Below are 21,018 nucleotides of genomic sequence, written 5' to 3'. Positions count from 1 at the left end.
ACAACAAAATTTTGGAGACAAAAAAGTGTGCAAAACATAGCTCCAAATGTAATATGAAAAAAAAACATTGGAGGATGAAGTTGCTAACCTTTTAGGCACCTCCGATTTGTATATAATCACCAAAATAAATTCACTAGAAATTTTGGCATGACCTCCCCTCTTTTTTTGAAGAAATTTTGAAGCTTGCTCGGGCTAGAGGAGGAAGAAGATATATATATAGGGGTGGGACTTTAGTCCCGGTTGGTGTTATGAACCGGGGCTAAAGATCGTCGGAATCTTTAGTCCCGGTTGGTAACACCAACCGGGACTAAAGTTACGATCTTTAGTCCCGGTTGGTGTATCCCGGGGAGGCCTGCCAAGACCTGACAGCATTTGAACCGGGACAAAAGATGATCTTTAGTCCCGGTTGTTGTTACCAACCAGGACTAAAGATCATCTTTAGTCCCGGTTTTTGTTGCAACCGGGACTATTGTAGAATTAGCCCGACCGACGAAAGATGGTTTCTCCACCAGTGCTAGCTCCGGCCATGGCATCAGCTCACTCTCGATTGCAGTTTAATTACTACTCTCTCCATCCATAAATATAAGGGATTATACCAATTCCAATACTCCCTCCGTCTTAAAATATAATAAATTTTAGAGTTAGACACGGTTATTAAGAAAATAGGTAGAAATGAATGGTGGAGGTTTGTGATTGCATGAGTAGTAGAGATAGGCGGAAAATGTGAATGCTGGAGGGCTGTGATTGGTTTAAAAAAGAATGTTGGTGGAGAAGTTATTATATTTTAGACAAATCTTGAGTGCTAAAGTTGTTATATTTTGGGACGGAGGGAGTAAGAATTAATTAAGGAAGTGGTAAAAGGACACGTGATGGAACAGAAGGTGATGGGTGAAAGAATAAAGTAGTATAAAAGTTACTAGGTGAGAGAATAAATTAGGATAAAAGTAAATGGTAGAGGAATAAAATATTATAAAAATTAGTAGGTGAAGAATATAGTACTATGTTAGGATTCTAAAACTTATATTTTAAGACAAGTTGGATAGAGAAAGTCCCTTATATTCACGGATTGAGGAAGTACTTCCCTACTGATCGGGGGCCGGAGAGGAAGCTCGAGGGAGAGAGAAACAACACCAAACATGTATATTACGTATGTGTTAGCTAGCTAGCCAGCCTGCAAAATCTGTTCTGCCATTTTGTGTGGTGTTGCAAGAGAGATTAGTAACTAACTTCTGAAGCACTACTATACATATGATTATTCTGAACGAGCAGCTAGCCCAGTAGATTTCAGACGGGATATAAGTGGTCCCTTGGGACCGGGTCATAGACTACACACGAATATCGATTATCATGTGTGGTTGCTTAAAAGGACGTACCTTACACAATACGACCACATCACATGCAGTCCTCTCATGTGAGACCACACACGATAATCGATCTTTGCGTACAGTTGCTTAATAGGAACGATGCGATGATGGTGATCTTCACGGACGTGTTATCCAACCGCACGTGAAATCGTGTTTTGGTCATCTGGAAAAATCTTTTCTCTAGTAGTGATAGTGAAGGTTGCAAAGGCTCACTCCTTCTAACTGTGCAGCTGATCACGCGCGGCTTCGCTAGCTTCTTGTGGTCGTGGTAAATCACCAAAATGGCGCGTAGACTAATTTAATAGGAGTGGGAATTAATGGTTGAGCTTCGGACACTATATTAATAAGCCATTTTGCATTGATACGAAAATGTGACTTACCAATTTTCTGACAATTTAAATAATAAATTAATGTGCTAGTTCGGATTAAATTCAACAAATTGGTAGTGCCCATGTTTCATTTGGCTAAATTTTAGAAGTTTTTTCACTATAATATTAAATTCTGGCTTCATACTATTCTCAATCTAAACATAAGCTAGCTAATTCTACCTTACCAATGAATTTATTGGTAATACTAAAGTTTGTTTAGATTTTAGTACTATCAATAAATTAGTAGGATAGATAATCAAACAAGCCCTATCTAGTTTGCTGTAGCTTATTAGCGATCGTCGATCTCACCCTTCTGAAAAGGTTTCTTTGTATTCCCTGGCCATGAAACGACAGGTTTAGGCACAAGCAGCGAAGGGAATAAAGCTTGACAGTGAGAGCATATCTCTTGGTGTGCGTGAATGCCCTGCAGGCTTTATGTAAACAATGAAAGAAAGAAAGCAATCTAAACTATGATTGTGTTTACTTCACTTCAAACTTTTAATTTTCCCATCACATCAAATTAGACACATACATAGAGTATTAAATATGAAAAAAAACTAGTTGCACAGTTTACATGTAAATTCGAGATGAATCTTTTAAGCCTAATTACGTTATGATTTAACAATGTGTTGCTACCTAATGACGGATTAATTAGGCTTAATAGATTCGTCTCGCAGTTTACAGGTGGAATCTGTAATTTGTTTTGTTATTAGTCTACATTTAATACTTCAAATGTGTGTTTGTATACATAAAAAAAATGCCAAAACAACTAAACACGGTCTATGAGGTGTAATAATTATTTCCTAGTCTTTATTTTGAGAGTAGCTGTGCCTTATATTTTAGAATAGAGGGAGTATAAGATTACTTATATAAACATAGTAGAGCCCTGTAGCCTAGTGGTTACAAGAGTCTCAGTAGCACCTTAGGTCCTGGAGTAACGGCTTTGTGCTTTCAATGGTAGGCGACATACCCGTCGACAACGAGATGTCTGTGGTGACTTCGTTAATCTCCAGATGGATCTGCTGGCCAGTCTTCAAATATGCTCATAGGGGTAGGGTGAGTGTGCGTGCGTTGTGAGAGCACCCGCAATGGTAAAGTAAGGTGCTATCTATAAAACATGTACATCTCAACAATAGACTAGATTAATAGTAAACCACTTCAATGGTATGTCTACATGGGTATCTATAGCTCTCTAATCCATTGCCTCGTTTTTCTCTATAGACTATCTCCAGGTTAGTAGATAGCTTTGCTCTCTCTCTCTTCATTTAATCTCTTCCAAGTAGAAAAATATGGTGACATAGATCTCTTGTAGAGAGCCTATAAATAACTATTGCGGATGCCTTGAGTATCTATAGTGTACTGTGTAATTTAGAAAAATAATTACAGTAACATGAAGTTTATATTTTACTAGTACTACACTACTCGTACGTAGAGTACTTCGTCATTACTCCTCCAGTACTCCTACAACATTTTCCTTGCACGAGACCTTGAGGCACAACTTTTGAAATGAAAAGTACTACTGTGTTATCATTACATGATCTTGAAAACCGTGTGAGATTGCATGGTGCACAAACTTATATGGGGTGTGAATGAAACAGTTTGTATATATATATTGATATTTCTACAAAACAACATCAACATGAAACAATCAAAGTCTATACATCCATAAATATAGGAATAAAGTTTCCACACACTATTTCAGAATACGGTTACAAATGTCTTAAGCTAGCGACACTCCTAGTACGTACTCTAGAAAACCATAAGCGCTAGGGCGGTAAGGGGATGTTTGGTTGATGCCTAACCTTGCCATAACTAAGTTTAGGCTAGTTGTGACATGGTGGCATAAATGTGGCTTAGAAATAGTTGGCCACGAGTGTGGCATGTTTAGCTTTAAATTTGAGAGCATAACATGTGGGTCCCAAAGTTAAGAAAGTGTGGCATAACATAATTGCGGGAGCGAACCAAACACATGCCTAAAAAACTGTGGCATGACTAAAGTGTGGCGTGGCAAAGTGTGGCAACCAACCAAACAGCCCCTTAAAACACACTGTACATCTGTACTCCATCCGTTCCAAAAAAGGCAAACTTTGGGTTTCCGTGTCCAACTTTGACTGTCCGTTTTATATGAAATTATTTTATAATTTGTATTTTTACTGTTGTTAGATGATAAAACATGATTAATATTTTATACGTGACTTGTCTTTTTAGTTTTTTTATAATTTTTTTAAATAAGACGGACGGTCAAACGTTGGATACGGAAATCAGAGTTTATCTTTTTTTGGACGGAGGGAGTACGTACTAAGATACCAAGCCGGTCGGCAGTCGGCAGGAAAAGTAATAGCGGAATTTGAGGAAATTAAAAGTGCAGGGACCCTTTGGGAAGAGAAAAGAGAGAGGAGAGTAGCAAGAGAGCGACGAGGCAGTGTGTTGTGTGTGCATAGAGGATCTCTGCCCTCTCTACTGCTGCTGGGCTCTTTTGTTGGCGAGCGAGGTGAGGTGAGCTGATGGGATAGTGTGAGGTCAAATCAGCAAAAGTACTGAAAAAGCCTTCCCTTCTTTATAATTGCATGCCCTGCACTGCCGCTGCCTTGCCCTGCTCCCCGCAATAGCTCTCCTCTGTACATTCACTCCCGTCTTGCTTGCCCTATTCAATGCGCCTCATCTCATATGAGCGCTAGTACTAGCTCGTTTCACTTTCACTACAGCAAAGGTATCTATCGCATCTGTAAACGTACAAGGCTACAGGAATTGAAGGAGATGTCTGTCGATAGAGTATATAGTATAGCAAGCAGCTCGACAGCGAATTGGAGAGCTAGCTTGTATAAAAAAAAGAAAACAATGTAAAGACACTGCATATATGACTTGAGATAACTTATCCTATGTATGCAAATCTTCGTGAACATATTACATAGAGATTTGCTCCGGTCCAATAAAAAAATATCTCGAGATGTCAATAACTCACAGTATCAAATCGTTTTCGATCGTTGAATCTAACTATGCCTATCCTGTTCAGTTAGATTCAACGATCGAAATTGATTTTTCTAGACCGGAGCAAAATTCTATTACGTATGTCGTACAATTTTTTACTAGTTATTTGGTTCCGTAGAGAAAATGTCTATTTGGGGATTACCATCGCCCTGGTCATGAAAGCTCTACGTGGTCATGCATGCTGCACACACATCGATCGACCATGATCGATCACACAACTTTCCTTCGGCTAATTTGGCTTTCGATCCGTTTCTTCTCCATGGTCCATCCGCTAGGCGACTCCCAGAGGCTCAGAGTCCGCGTGGGTTTCTTTCTTCTGTGCGCGCTGATCGCTCGCTCGTCGTCTTCTCTTTCCGATCGATCGATCTCCCCTCTCTCGCGCGCTCTCCCCAACCTCTGGCGCCGCGCGGCCCTGTGCTTGCATGCATGCTGCTCCTGCTCCTGCTCCTGTGCTACAGAGCGCTGCCGGCCGCGCCGCGGCGGCCGCCTCTCTCGGGAATAACGACGGCTACATCGGCCGCAGCAACGGCAGCTAGCTGCTAGCTAGCGCATGCAGTGAACCCACCCTTCCTACCGTGGGCCTTTCACCACGGGTAACTCGTGTTCGCGCGATCGATCGCGGCTCTGGTCAGGTTGTAAACAGGAGTTACGGCGTGCAGCTTACTGTTCATGATCACATGTTTGTCTTAGGCTAATTTATCTGCTAGAACACCATTACGACGCTTTCCACTGATAGTACAAAACAATTTGAACCGTGATCTTATTTGATGGAAAGGTTTAGATCTATTTGAATTACCACATCAGTTAGCAGTATATAATAGAAATGTCAAGGGACATCATTATCAAAATAAAAAGGTGTGAAGGGATATAATTGTCATTTATAGCAGTGACTAAACTATAAAGCTTTGCTACGGTTTCTTTTTTTTTTCTGAAAGGCTAATTATGTAGTTGAATATTTTTTTATAATTATTCAAGGTATAAATGAAAGAATATTTTTACAAAATAAATTAACTTTTATAAAGTTGATAAATATATTAAAATAATACTATATGAAATTCATATATAGAATATTTTTACAAACATCCCATCGTTTAGAAACTCGCGAACATGTATATCCATCCAATTATCCGTTAATCCAAATTCCTGCTGGAAGGTTGTGGCTGGAATTATACCATGCCTGGAAGTTAGAATGCGACTCAAATTCAAAATTTAACTAATGAGATAATTGAAAGAAAATGTTTTTCTTTATTTTTAATCTTTGCTAAAATAGCCTAGATATGCTTGGGAGGGCATACCTGATATATATAGAGTGTTTTTTTTTCAGAAAAAAAAAAGAAAAACCAAACCGTGAATCACCCGTCGCGCCAACTTAATTTCACTGCAGTAATAAACTAGTTCTAGTAGTACTAATAATATACTAGAGTACGCATATTGTTTTGCCTTTTACCATTTCTCTGAATACTCGGCTAGCTTCCTCAAAGGATCAAACGTTCTCCTTCGACGGGTTGTAAAATTTTGGTGGCCTATTTATATATGGAGAACAGTTATGTTGCACTGTTCTGTCGAAACACTACTACAGTGCCAAACACGTCGATGTCTGTCGTGTCCTCATACAAGCAACTCGTTCACCATGGCCCACAACCAGTCCAAGAGCGATGCTACGATGCTTTTTTACTAGCGATGCTTCGATGCTTTTTAATGATAATATTATACTGCATATAGTAATCTATTAATATAATGACTATGAGTTACTTTATCTTTTATGTTTTTCCGGTTAAATCAATCTATAATTATCCATTTTGTTGGCATCGCTCATATTCCATCGGAAAAGCTAAAAAAAAAAGGAGAAGTTTAGTTACTGCTAAATGACGATTACACTCCTATCGTAACTTTTTTTTACAACAATCCCCCTCCATGCTTCTACTATCGTTAACTAGGACGGTATATATTATAAATGGATATGAATCATTCGATCAAATAAGATCAACGGTTTAGATTTCTTTCTACTTCCAGTAAAATAAGCATAGTGAGCTCGTCCAAATAACACTGGTAGAGAAACCATCTTTGGTCGGTCGACCCAAATCCACAATAGTTCCAATTCCAATAAAAACCGGGACTAAAAATGATTTTTAGTCCCGGTTGTTGTTACCAACCAGGGCTAAAAATCATCTCCAACCGGGACTAAAGTTTATCTTTAGTCCCGGTTGATTCCATGTCAGGCCGTGTCAGGGCCCTAAGATCTTTAGTCCCAGTTAGTAACAACCGGGACTAAAAACCTATTTTTAGTTCCGGTTGATGTTACTAACCGGGAATAAAAATCAAAACACACTATATAATCCCTAGTACACGATCCTTTTCCCGTCCACACAACAAACTCCTCCCTCTATCTCTTTTTTCCTCTCTAACTTCTTATCTCTTTCCTTATCTCTAACTCCTAGCCTTCTCTTTCCTTTTTTTCCTTCCATTCATAGCGAAGAAGACGGCGGGCCAGCCGGCGGCGCGGGAGGCCGCACGGTGGTGGCCGGCCAGCATGGAGGGGAGGAGGCAGTGGCCGGCCGGCTTTTTTTTACAATTTATGATTTATCCTATGATATATTTGATTTGTGTGTGATGTGAATCTGTGATATATTTTTTAGAACTTGTGATGTAATTTTTTTAAGAGTTTGTGATGTATTTGGAGATATCTATTTGAGGATTTGGAGATGTTCTGTGATATGTGATGATTTGGATTTGGGATTTCTTGGCATGATTAAGGGATGGTGTGAAATCAATATTCAATGCTAAAAACAATGAAAAAGAGGAAAAAAAGAAAAAATATATTTATTCCCGGTTGGTGACTAAAATGCTCCATCTTTAATCCCGGTTGGTAACACCAACCGGGACTAAAGATTGATCTTTAGTCCCGGTTATTTGAACCAGGATTAAAGATAGCGATCTTTAATCCCAGATTCGTGGTCCCGATTGGAAAACCGGGACTACAGGAGATTACAAACTGGGACTTAAAAAGCACTTCTTCACCAGTGTAAGAGTATAAGACAGGAGGAAGCTTTCATAAATGATAGTGGCGGCTTGTACCATCCTCGTTAGTAATTTTAAATAAAAAATATAGGATTAGCAAGATATATCGAGGGACGAAGAAGCAAATTAATATGTTGACATGTAGGTTGTGTTTTTTTTATGGGTACAAGGTCACTTAAGTATCGATATGGAAGGAGATTACATCAATGCCAAAAAGGCTATGTACAAGACAAAAACAGGGATCTTAATTAGGTGATATCTTCCAATATGGTTAGTTGCTCCCGCTTTTGACCCAAGCTATGTCCGCTTTTGATCCTTGTATCTCTTGCACCGGCCATTGTTCCAAACTACTAGGATGATGAGGGATTTTAATTTATGGACTTCTTGGGGATGCCTGGCGTTGAGAATAGCTGCTGCCACCATTCCTCCCCAGTCCCCACCACATCTCGTTCTCCCCATTGCTGTATACACAGGTTGTATTTTTTTTAGTTTTGTTATTGTTTATTATTGATTGGTATGTTGATGTCATCTCTCTTCTTCACTCATATGAATTTTATGTAGACGCCTCATCATCTAATTAAAACATCCACTACTAGAGAATTGATTTTTACTCGGATGGCAAAAATCACATTAGTCCCGATTCAAAAGCCTAGGGGTACTTTTTGATCTTTAGTTCTAGTTTTTTTTCGAGGGGACAGGCAGAGAGTTCCTGCAATTTATTATAGAAGAAGAGAGTTGATCCCGTTTATAAAGAAAACCGGACCAAAAACCTTATAACATCATGATTAATTAAAGGAAAACCGACGAAAACCCTAACATTAATTGACGTACTGATCCTAGGAGCAACAGTCCAACAAGGAAAAAACTCCTAAAACGAAGTCTTCAAGAAGGGTACGCCGACAGAACGACGACATCGTCCGATCCTAACTAATCTAAGGTTTTCACCGGGAGAAACTCCTTAAAGTGGTGCTGAATGTGGGCTCCAATAGCAATGCCTTCAAGAAGGTGAACGACGCTCGAGGGCGTCGCCGTTGCTAGCACTGGAAGCGGAGCAAGGCTTTCGCCTCGGAGCCCTCAAAAACCATAGCATCCACAGCGGAAGCCACCAAATATCACCTGCACACCGAAGGTACCTGTACTATGCACACCACCTACACAACGACCGGATTCCATGCCACCCCGACCCGATTGAGGACGCGCTAGATCTGGAGCCAGATCCGACCATCCTCCTCACCACCACCACCAGCCACGCCAGCCGTGGGGCAGGCCGTCTGCCGCGCTGCCGCCAGATCCTGGCGCGTTGCCGCCGGATCCACGGACTCCACCCCCGCCGCCCCTGCCATCGTCGCCATCCCCACTGCCATCGGCCACAAACCCCCCCCCCCCCCCCCCGGTGCCACTCACCCCGACCATCGTCGTCGCCAACCCCTTAGCCATCGCCTTCCCCATCACCAACCGCCGTCACCATCCCGATCTAGCGGTCCCCACCGCTACCGCCCAGGTGGGTTCCCCAGCCGCCTGAGCTTGTGAAGCGCGAAGCCCCGCCGCCGTCATCCTTGCAGCCGCGCGGCTTTGCCGGCGGCCGCTCGGGCGGTGGCGAGGCAGAGGAGGGAGGTGGGAGAGAGGGGGCGGCCGGGTCGTCGCCTCCCGAGCTGCCCAAGGGGAGAGTGACGCGAGAGGAAGGGCACGAATATTGGTATCACCAATCGGGGCTAAATATCTCTCTCCACGTCATCGACATATCTCACTCTCTCTCTTCCTTATCTCCTCGGCATCGGCAGCCGCACACACGCCTTCTTATAATTCACTCGTCCTCCTTATCTTCTCCTCCTCCCTCTACGTCGGCCCGCAGCGGATAGCAGGCGGCAGCGCCCTCCCCTCCGCCGGAGGGGAGGTGGCAAGCGGCGGCCCACGGCTCACCGAGCCACCGGGGCCCCTCCTCCTCCTCCACTCCTCCCTCTACGTCGGCCAGCAGCGGGCGGCGGGCAGCGGCAGGAGGAAGAACAAAAATTGATGTTCATTATTTCTTTTTTTGAGAATTTGTGATGTATTTGAAATTTGATGTTATCTGTGATATGTGAATCTTTGATTTGGAGATGTAGGGAACAACTTGATTTGGGAAAATCAATATGCAAGCAATAAAAAACAAAGAAAAAAAAATCTTTAGTTCAAATTGGTAGGCATCTTTAGCCCCGGATTAGGCGTCCCAATTTACAACCCCGGATTAAAGGGGTTGCAAACCGGGACTAAAGACGAGTTCCCAGCAGTGCACCTTGGTTTAGATCATATTAACCTCTTCAAGGCCGGCGCCTCAGGCGCGCAGCCGCGGTGAACAGTGCGCTATGGTAATTTTACGAAAAAGCCCTTCAGTTTATGGGCAATTCGATCTAGGTCTCTCGTATATTGATAAAACATGGACGATTTTAAGAGTCTAGGTACCGAAAGAAATTAAACTGTGTTTCGTGGTGAAAGGGACCAAACTAAGGTCATAGTTGAGTGGACCGATCGAATACTGGCCTCTCTCGGGCAGCAAGTAGATTTGGTAAGGAATACGTACCTGAAAATCTTCCTTCACATGCAACGATCGGAACCAGTATGCAGCGTCCTTGTCAGCTTTAGAGCAAGAATAATAGTGGGCTATAAGTAAGTTTTATGCTTATGTGGAAAAGAGAGATAAATAAAAGTGGTGAGTGTTGTCTCTTATGAAAGAGCTAACTACACACAAGTTCCAAGAAATATGCATTAAATTCATAGTAATGAAAAGAGGGAGGATGAAGAAAATAAAGATAACCTTATAGCCAACCTACTATACATGTTAGCTTTAATATTGACTAATACTCCCTCCTTCCCTAAATGTTTGATACCGTTGATTTTTTTAAACATGTTTGACCGTTCGTTTTATTCAAAAACTTTTGTGATATGTGTAAAACTATATGTATACATAAAAGTATATTTAACAATAAATCAAATGATATAAAAAGAATTAACAATTACTTAAATTTTTTGAATAAGACGAACGGTCAAATATTTTTAAAAAAAGTCAACGGCGTCAAATATTTTAGGATGGAGGTAGTAATAAGTAGTGAGCTCTATTATTAAACTTGTTCTTAGTTATCTCGGATGGAGATCAATTATGACGATACCGATGTACGTACTCTTCTTGGTCGCATACGTCTACGTCATACGTGGCTGCGCCATGCATGCGGGCATCATAATATATGAGCATTATATATGCCGCAAAAATTCGCATACCAACCAGCAACAAACCCTCGACCGCGCCACGCGATACCCTGTTGGTCGCACTCGCACCACCCTGGTCAGGTAGTAGTACTCTCCGGCCCGCCCGGGTCCAGCGCATGAAGCCACACGAAAAGGAGAGATCAGAGACCAACCGTGGGCGGGGCTAGCTAGCACGCGGCGCGACTATGTGCAATGCGTGTAGTACTCCGTTTGTCACAAGATGGACGGACATGCATGGATCGATATACCCCGCGTCCGGCTGCCAGCTGCATGCCACGGCGCGCGCGAGATATGTATGCAAGCATTTTACTTACTGATCCAGTACGTCTTTTACTTGCCCCGCCCCGGCCGCATGCGGCATGCATGCATTCATACGCATGTGCCGCTCTGCCTCTCCATACAGTGCATGACCCCCCCCCCCCCCCCCCCCTCTCCTGTGTTCATGCATGCATGCTCGCCCGCCGAGGGCCCGGTTGTCAGCATGCCGGCCGTAATAATCAACTGATCTCTACACGTACGGCCACGAACGGCACGACATAGCAAGCCGAGAGCTCTCTTGATCATTGCGCCCAGGAACACGACCCGGTACGGGCTGTTTGGTTGGTGGCAGGGGCGGAGCTGGGCCTAGGGCAACTTGGGCTCGGGCCCTACTCGTGAAAAAAAAAATTAATACCTATACCTTGTGATTTTTCCGATTTTTTCATATATTCTTGGCCCAGCCCCACTCGTATGCAGGCCGGCCCTACACTCGGCCTTCCAAAAAAAACGCCGTCTCCACCGAACAACCCACGAAATAGCAAACGCCGAAGCCCATTAGCCCACTAACCAGTGAAAACCCTAGCCTGCAGTGCCGAGTGCCAATTGAATCCGAATCGTGCTCTCTCTCTCTTTGCCTCTCTCCGTCTCTTGGTCTCTCTTCGATCTCTCCCTACAGGAGGCGCGGCGACGCTCGATAGGGCGGCGGCTGGCGGGGAGGCGCGAGGCGACGTGCGGCGGCGGGGCAGGCGTACGGGTCGTGCGGCGGCGGCGGCGGCGTGCGGGCTTGTGGTGGCGGCGGCGAACGGAGGGTGGCGGTGTGCGGGCTTGTGGTGGCGGCGGCGAACGGCGGGCCGTGCGGGCGTGTGGTGGCGGCGAACGGCGTGCGGCGGCGGCTTGCGGTCGTGCGGGAGTGGAAGGTCAGTGGTTTTTTTTGTTCTCTTTCTTCTTCCTTTCTCAGTTCTCAAATCTGAAATCTCAAACCTATAGCTTTACTGCTTTAGTACATCACATTACTCAATTAGATTTGGTTTGAATTCATAGATGAAGAGAAGTAGGACAATAAAATCATTAAATCAAGTCCAGTCCTCAAATGAATCCACTCCGGCAACTCAGGAAATGGAAGAAACCAATGACTCCATCCCAATGCCTAATTCAGCAGAAACCATGGCTAGTAACAATAAGCAAGATCGTATTGTGCTAGAACCAAATGTGATTGTTGCACATTTGTCATGGCAAGTTTTAGCCTTTAATTTGGGCCCTAGTCGTCCGAAGATCCTGGTTCCGCCACTGGTTGGTGGGCTTAGTTTGCCACACCAAATCTTAGGCGCGCCATAATTTTTCAGGCTAGTGTTTATTTGCGTGTCGCAGTTAAGTCAAGCCACACTTTACTAGCACATTGGCCCACACGTCATACTCTTATTTGCTACCCAAAGTCTATCATAGTTATGGCTAACAAATTATTGGCCACACTTTGTGTGGCTTGCCACAGTTATGGCAAATCGAGTTATAGCAAAGTTAGCCTCCATCCAAACAGCAGTAGCTCCGTGTAACACTCTCGAGCGGGCGCGGGCGTGGCGATCGATCGAACGGCAAACCAGGCGTGTCCCGTGTCCGCCCGTGGAGAGGGGAGGGGAGGGAGAGGGAGACCGGGCGCATCGCGCCACAGTTTGGCCGGGGCCCGTGGGCGATCCCCACCACTCATTCCCCTTTTCAGTCACGAACAGTGTCCGCGAGATGCCGCCCACGCTGGCTACTGTTGCGCGGGGACATGCAGAGCCCGGCCGGTAGAGCAATACGTACTATACTTTGCCTGCATATGCCCCCATCTCGCTCATACACACTAGCCACCCAGGGCTCTCTCACACAGTCTCCCTATCTCTCTCTCTCTCTCTTTCTATCTTTCTCTAGCTAGCTGGAGTAGGAGCTAGCTATCTAGTGGATCTCTTTCCCATCTCGCGCGCCCCCATAGCCCTTTTGTCCAGGGCCAATATATCCTCCGGCCACGCCCATGCTGCCTCCTCGCCACCTCTGCCTTTCCCTCTTTGCTCGCGGCAAAATCCACATGCAGTTGTAGACTTGTAGTAGTAGTTAGTTGTGGTTGTTTGTTGTTTTGGCTTTCAAATCAGGAACAACGACAGATCCGAGGCTTTCTCGAATCGGGCAGGTCCATCAAATCGGAAGCCAGCCAGCCATCTAATCACCTCATCACATCAAAGGGGACCAAAAGGATATCTCTGGTGGCTACCCCCTCTCCTCCGGCCACTCGTGTAAAATTTCCCTTCTGATCCTGCGCTGTGCCAGATTATAAGGCCATTGCGTAGCTCGATCGAAGAAAGAAGCAAGCCAGCCACAGTACTGCCTCTCTTGTCGATCGATCGACAGCCACAGCCTGCAGGTGTGGGGATTCGGCTGGCCGTCGTCTTCGTCTTCGTCTTCGTCGTCGTCCTCATCATGTCGTCCTCGTCCTCGTCGTCGGCTGTCTTCCCACTGGACCACCTCGCGGCGCCGTCCCCCACCGAGCAGCTCTGCTACGTGCACTGCAACTGCTGCGACACCATCCTCGCCGTACGTGCTGTGGCGCCGATCGAGCTAGCCACCTACCTACCGACAGCGCGCTAGCTTCAGAGCTTCTTAGCATTAATTCTTCGTTTGTTAGTTCGTTTCTTGTTTTGATCGATCTTTTGTTTCTCTTGATGCATGACTAACCTGTGAGTCCCCGTGCCCAACTTCGATCTCCACGCAGGTCGGCGTGCCGTGCAGCAGCCTGTTCAAGACGGTGACGGTGCGGTGCGGCCACTGCGCCAACCTGCTCTCCGTCAACCTCCGCGGCCTCCTGCTCCCTGCGCCGGCGCCGGCGCCGGCCAACCAGCTCCACTTCGGCCCTTCCTTGCTCTCCCCCACCTCCCCCCATGGCCTCTTGGTATGTACCCACCTAACTTGCTCTATATATCTCTCTCAAATTCTCCCATGCTAGCTCTCACGTTTTAGTGAGGTGCTCAGCTGAGAATCATACATTATATTCATACTGACGTTTAGCTCTCATGGTTGTGACTGTGTAATTTCCGGTGTAGGACGAGGTGGCGTTCCAGACGCCGAGCCTACTGATGGAGCAGGCCGCGAGCGCCAGCCTGAGCAGCATCACGGGCCGCAGCAGCAGCAGCTGCGCCAGCAACGCGCCGGCAATGCAAATGCCTCCGGCGAAGCCTGTGCAGCAAGAGCCTGAGCTGCCAAAGAACGCCCCGGCGTCCGCGAACAGGCGTAAGTACAGTACTACTACTACAAGCTTGGTGTTCTTTCTTTGAAACGCTAGAATTTTGTAGTCAAAGGTACTTATGCACCACAGTGTGTTCTCCTGCTAGCTTGTTGCTTATTCACCGTTGTTTGGGAGGTTTAAGAACAGAAAGCTTGCTAAGAGGGGTTAATTAGCTACTTATAGCTCCTACTTAGGCATATATGCACACATTAGTGTACTAGTGTACGTGTTGAATTTCAAATTCCAATCCAGTGTTTCTTTCGAGTGTGTGAAATTAATATGTACTATATTCACTTGAAGAACGCTCCTCAGCACTAGAAATGATAGTACAGATCAACAAGGCATGCGATCATGTCTTGTTGTGGCAGGGCCATGTAAGCCCATGCTTCGATCGATCCGGTCAGTATTTGCAGACAGCATGTATACTGATAGCTTAGGTGAGCTTACCCATTTGTCCATGTTTCCTCGGATGCTGTCTGATCCAAAACTTTTGCAGCTCCGGAGAAGCGTCAGAGAGTCCCATCTGCGTACAACCGGTTCATCAAGTAAGATTTCTCTATAAACCTTCTGCCTAATTAAAACTGATGGATCCTCCTTTGAGCTTTGGTTAATCAGTATTCGTGGTATCATCTCGTAAAAAAAATTAATTCCGCTGATAATGAATTGCTACACAGGGATGAGATCCAGCGGATCAAGGCCGGCAACCCGGACATCAGCCACCGGGAGGCGTTCAGTGCAGCCGCAAAGAATGTAAACTTTCTTCGTCTGATCCGCGCATTAATGAACTCCTACTCATCCTGTAGTATCTAGCTTGATGCTAGCTGTTCGCGTGTCTTGATTTGACTGGACACCTTACATTGTCAGCACGGACACAGCGGCAGCTTGTGCCCGGCCGCTTGCGAGATGCCGAGAGCAAGCGGCTGTGGTTTCTGGGAGCTTTTAGCCCCACAGCTGCTATAGCTAGGGTTCGTTCGGATTTGTTTCGATCTCCTTTACTGATCCAAACCTGCCTTTGCTTTGGCTTTACTTTCCTTGTGCTTGCAATCAGTGGGCCCATTTCCCTCACATCCATTTTGGCCTCATGCCGGATCAGGGGTTCAAGAAGACCTTCAAGCCTCAGGTAACCAGAATCCCGAGAGAATTAACGTATACTACTATGGGAGACACAAGCATAACCTAGTTATCTGTGTAACCTGAACACTCATATAGCCTTATCAGAATTCAGACCCACCCGGCAAACACTGCATATGCACTGCTCTTATTTACTTTAGTGCTTTGCGAGCAATTCATCTGTAGCCGCTTCCTGTGTCGTGATTTTCAGGATGGTTCTGAAGACATTCTTCTCAAGGATAGCCTGTATGCTGCGGCAGCCGCCGCCGCCGCTGCAGCCGCAAACATGGGCGTCACTCCGTTCTAGCGAGCTTTGGCAAAGCGGCCGCAAGCACCGAATTCTTGGTGGTGGCCCTAGCTCGCTCTCATGTGTGGCGCCATTCTAGCTATATAGCAAGGGTTTAATTAGCATCAGATCATCATCTCTTAATATCATGTGTGTTGCTTAATTAGAGTACTTCTGAGTGTGTAGAAGAGAGATGGGGAATCCTGTTGAGTGCCTAGGTTTATTCTTATAACCATATTCCTCGTAGAGACTTTTTTCCCTGTTTTTCTCTTTTCTTTTCCTTCTTTATTTTTTTATCCTTTCTTTCTTTCAGGACTATCTTCGTACTCCCTATTCACCTGTAGAGTGTAGAGACCGTTGCCTGATTGTGTCCCAAAAGACGTGTCTTAATTACGAACTCATGAACATCATCTAGCAATATAAATTCTAGAAACCCATGCATGCATGCGTTGCTTTCTTTAATATTTCATGTGCTTTTCTTCAATAGAAAATGTTTTGGGTTTTTATCACCATACATTCGTTATGAGATTAAGTGCTTAGTGCTAAGATTTTGGCAAATAAATTTGTAAAATTTCAAAAAGACAATAATATAACTTCTTTGATTCCTTCAACTAAAAAAAACTTTTACACTCTGTCTATGATAGTTACAAAAATCCCTTGCCAGATATATAATCGACTACCACGACATTGGTTAATTACTATATATATCTGTTCCTTTATATTTGTCGTCGCTAATATAAGCATTGTTCATATTTAAACTTTGATCATTTATCTTTTTTCTTAAAAAATCTAAATACTTAACTAGATGAATCTTATCAAAGTGTATTACATACTAAACATAAATTTAATTTAAATTTTCATTTATCATAATCTAACCATTTAAAAGTTTTTAGCGGTCCATGATGAGTACGAACAGAGATAAATATAAAGGAATGTATGGAGTAGTTTCATCCTTAAATTGCTAGCTGAAGACACAACAAAATATAAAGGAATGTATGGAGTAGTATTTTGGACCTTGGTACGCAAAGATATTGGTTTAAAATAAATTAATTGAACTTGCATGCCTTAGCTCGAATTATTAAAATATAACAACCTATAATTTAGTTATATGAAAATTTTCGTCAATCTCAATATAAGGATTTGCTAAATTTTCGTCGATCAAAAATCAAGAGAAAAACTTCCAATATTTCGTCCATTGTATAATTACATTACCATTATATTACGTTGTAGTTACATTAGATTTCTTTCAAAATTTTATCGTAGTCCATAAATATATTCATTATTGACCAAATAAAATAATGCACATACTGGTTTGACTTGGCACCCTAATTTTTATAGTATTCTTGATTTCTTCTGATATTTCATCATGATTACTGTGGGTGCGCTCTCAAAATGTGCATCTTAAATTGTTTTGTTCGAAAGTAACGAAAAATCAATGGAGTGTTGTTTTGGTTAGATCTCAGCTTAGCCATGGTGGCTGGATTTTTGACAACGTCTACATCAGAAACTAACCTCTGAAAGTATTTTGACACATCAATGGTGGTAGTAGTGATGCCATCTTCCCAACCCTCTAAATGCCTCGTCCATGTTGCATGTGACAACTCACGCTCGCAAACCAGAACCTAGAGGACGACTACGATTGGAGCGGTGATCATCTTAATGTTGTGTATTCTATTTATTGTTTGTTGTTGCTTCAAGAACGGACTGCTTGACCTGCAAAGCAAACAATCGTCCCCTTCCACCCTCTGCCTTTGCCTCCGTGCTACTGCTACTTCAATATAGAAAGGACACAAATAGTTAAAATGGACAATCGTTTGCACATACCCTCTAATTTATTGGTACGCTCATATATGTGTTTTTTTTAATGAATGCATTATTTTAAAAGTTTTCACGAGATTTAATTTAATTTCTTCAAAAAGAAAACCAATTCCACCTGTTTCTTGAAAGTCGTACTACTATGTCTATACTAATATGATTTTCACATGATCCAGTAAAGATCAGTCTCCGGTAATGATATATGTGTATAGTTATTGTATTTCAAGCAAAGTTAAAAAAAGTAATCCATTAAGCAACACTGCCGCAAAGATAGCATACCTCCGATCCATCACCGCCCGGCTAGATACTCCCTTTTTTTTTTCTCTCGCATGGACCGGCCGGTCGGCGGACCCGGGCGTATATACAAAGCCTATTTCTCCGTGCCTTTTTGTCTCCCCACCCAAGATGAGCGTACCGCACAGTCGCACACACCCTCCCTGCCGTAGCGTATATAGGCCCAGAAAGCAAGAGTCGAGAGAAACAGAAAGACGCCGAGACGCGGAGAGGTGCTGGCCGGCGGCCGGCCGCGCGCGCGCGCATGTATATGCTGTCTCCGATCCGACGCGACGATGCTCCATCCGATCCGACGCGACGTGTGGAGCTAGCTAGCGCGAGCCGCCCGTACGCGATGTACGCCCGCGCGTGCCGCGGTCAACCGGGATGTGGAGTGGATCGCACAGGATCAGTACTGCTGCTGCTGCTCTTTTATTGCTGCGCGGAGTGTCGGAGCGCTAGACCGAGAGCCCGGCCGGCCCTGAATCACGCTCGGGTGTGACCCCATGAGGTGACTAGTGATACGGTGATGCCGCGAGCTTTGCCTCTTACGGCAAGTACAATAACTTGAAATTACCGGCTAATAGTAAGCTTACGTTGGATTTTATACCTATATGGTGGAGAGAGTACCAAGAGAGAGAAACATCGTCGATTAATCTGTCGACGATCATGCACGGACGCCAATGCACCTAGCGCTGGCTTGGAGCCTTCCTATCGACAGCACCATCGACGGAACAAGAAATTAGCATGAATAATCTTCCCTAATTGGCTTGGAGGAAAGAGAAAAGCTAGGAAGGAGTTAGAGAGAAGTAATTAAATAATTATTGATATGTGTGCTGCAGTAAATGTGAAGAGACAACTATTATATTTATTATCTATTAAGTTACCTTCAAATGACGTGTACAAATATTAGAGTAAGCAGTCATTTTTTTTATTGTCCATGCCCTTATCTCCTCAGATCACAACTGCCTCGACTGAGCGCGTGCGTGGGCCATCCGTGTGCCTGCTGCCTCACTGGCCGTCGTCATATGACAAGCAATGTGAATATAGTGCACCGGGCACGGCCTGTTTGCTGCTTGCACTCCCTGCGCGCGGCAATGTATACTGTAGATGACCGTGAAATTCAGCAGTCGATGAAAATCTGAAATACTTCCATCGAGAGCATTGGCTCTGCGCCGGATGGCCAATATCAATCAATCAGCATTTAATTTGACAATTTTACCTTTTGTAAAAACTAATTTCGCAAATGAATCGCGGCCAAAACTATCCTTTTGTTTAGCGCCAAATCATATGGCGCTAAACTTAAACATATCAGCGTCAAATAGCACGGCGTTGAATGCACGTTGGCACGCCGGCTCAGCCTCCCATCCGCGGTGGCACAGCATTCAGCGCCAGTTGACGTGGTGCTGAGGTGTCTAAGTTCAGCGCCATACGATTTGACGCTTAACAAAAGGGTCATTTTTAAATAAGTTTTGGCTGTGATTCATTTGCGAAATTAGTTTTCGGAAAGGATCAAATTATAAATTTTTGTGAATCAATCAGTCCGTCCTCCATATGTAATCAAGAGCGAGGAAAAAGTACACCGAAGGTCCCTCAACTTATTATCGAGTTATAAAATCATCCCCCAACCACAAAATTAGATATACGACGTCCCTTAACTAATCAAAACCGGTCCCAATAGATCCTTCGGTGGTTTTGACCCCGGTTTTGTCCTACGTGACGGCTGAGTCAGCGTGGAACCCATGTGGGGCCCACATGTAAGGATGCCACGTCATCCTTCTCTCTCCCCTCTTCTCTTCCTCGATTCCTCCTCTCTCTCTATGTGCCTGTAGGGCGCCGGTCGGCGGGTGGAGGCGGGAGAGGAGGAGGGCGGTGCCGTGATGGCGGCCGGCGGTGACGGCCGCAGTGGGGAAGCACGGCGGCGCGGGCGGGCGACGGGGAGGCACAGGCGCCTAGTTGGTGGTGGCAGCAACCGTCGTTGATGCCTGGCACGGAGAAGCCCATCGCCGTCGCGGCGGTGCGCTCAACCGCGGAGGACGGGGTCGAAGAGGTCAGCATGGGCGGAGGATTCTGGCGGGAGGAGGAGGAGGTCCCGGCAGAGGAGCGTGGGGAACACGAGCTGGAGGCGAGATGAGGGGGAGTTCTCGAAGCTGCCGACGCCGAGAAGCGATAGCCGCATGGGGGCGAGGCGACGCGGTGGCGGAGACACGGGAGAAGGGGTGGGCGGCGGCAAGGCGAGGCGGCGTCGGCAGGCGAGCGCGGTGGCAGAGAGGCGGCATCCGCATGGTCGCGGGCGACAGGGAGGCGCGGGCGTCGACGGGGAGACGGGAACGGCGTGGGCGGCGGGGAGGTGCGGGCGGCGCGGGTGGCGACCGCCGCGCCACGGCGACGTCTTCACGGCCCACGCCGCCGCGACCGTCGCCTTCTTCGTCTTGCTTGGGGCCGCCACCACGCCGCGAGTGCCACCCCTGCGCGCGGCTAGGCCAGCCCGCATGGGCGCCACCTCCGCGACCACCTCGGTGCCAGCCCCTCCTTTCCATTACCACCGCCGCGCATAGTCGGCCGACGCTCAGGCGAGCACGGCTGCGAGCTGCGCCGTGGAGGAAGAGGAAGACGGGTGGCCATGGGCATCGGTGAGGAGCTCAAGGAAGGAGAAGGCCGGGAAGGTCGGCGTCGTCTTGTTCCTCTTCTGCCATTCGCCAATTGCATCTAGGGAGAGAAGAGAAGGGGGAAGGAGGCCAGCAACAGCCCCTCTCCGCTGGCGGCCATTGCGAGACAGAAAGAAGAGAAAAGAGTTGGGACTATCATGTGGGAGCCGCTGCTGCCGTGTTGCCCGCCGCCTCCTCCTCTCCTACCTCGCCCTCCTCCCCAGCGCCAGCCGGCTTTGCCCAGAGAACATGAGAAGAGTGAGAGAGAGAGGAGGAAGGAAGAGAGAAGGATGACGTGGCATCCTTACATGTGGGGCCCACGTGGGTCCCACGCTGACTCAGCCGCCACGTAAGATAAAACTGGGGTCAAAACCACCGAAGGAGCTATTGTGACCGG

At 45.7% G+C, this 21,018-nt stretch overlaps 1 protein-coding gene across 1 annotated transcript; it reads left to right on the top strand.

Annotated features, from left to right (window-relative positions):
* Positions 1 to 13,096: 13,096 nt before the first annotated feature.
* LOC127764349 (protein YABBY 4) lies at positions 13,097 to 16,347 on the top strand. The gene is made up of 7 exons (XM_052289219.1): positions 13,097 to 13,801; positions 13,980 to 14,156; positions 14,308 to 14,494; positions 14,986 to 15,034; positions 15,164 to 15,239; positions 15,538 to 15,609; positions 15,811 to 16,347. The coding sequence occupies exons 1-7, from the start codon at positions 13,688 to 13,690 to the stop codon at positions 15,904 to 15,906; spliced, it is 771 nt and encodes a 256-aa protein (XP_052145179.1). The 5' UTR covers positions 13,097 to 13,687; the 3' UTR covers positions 15,907 to 16,347.
* Positions 16,348 to 21,018: the final 4,671 nt, after the last annotated feature.

Source organism: Oryza glaberrima, chromosome 2, assembly GCF_000147395.1.
Source record: "Oryza glaberrima chromosome 2, OglaRS2, whole genome shotgun sequence".
In the NCBI taxonomy this organism is placed as follows: Eukaryota; Viridiplantae; Streptophyta; class Magnoliopsida; order Poales; family Poaceae; genus Oryza; species Oryza glaberrima.
The sequence above is the reverse complement of the archived record's forward strand: the minus strand, read 5'-3'. Positions and strand labels throughout refer to the sequence as shown.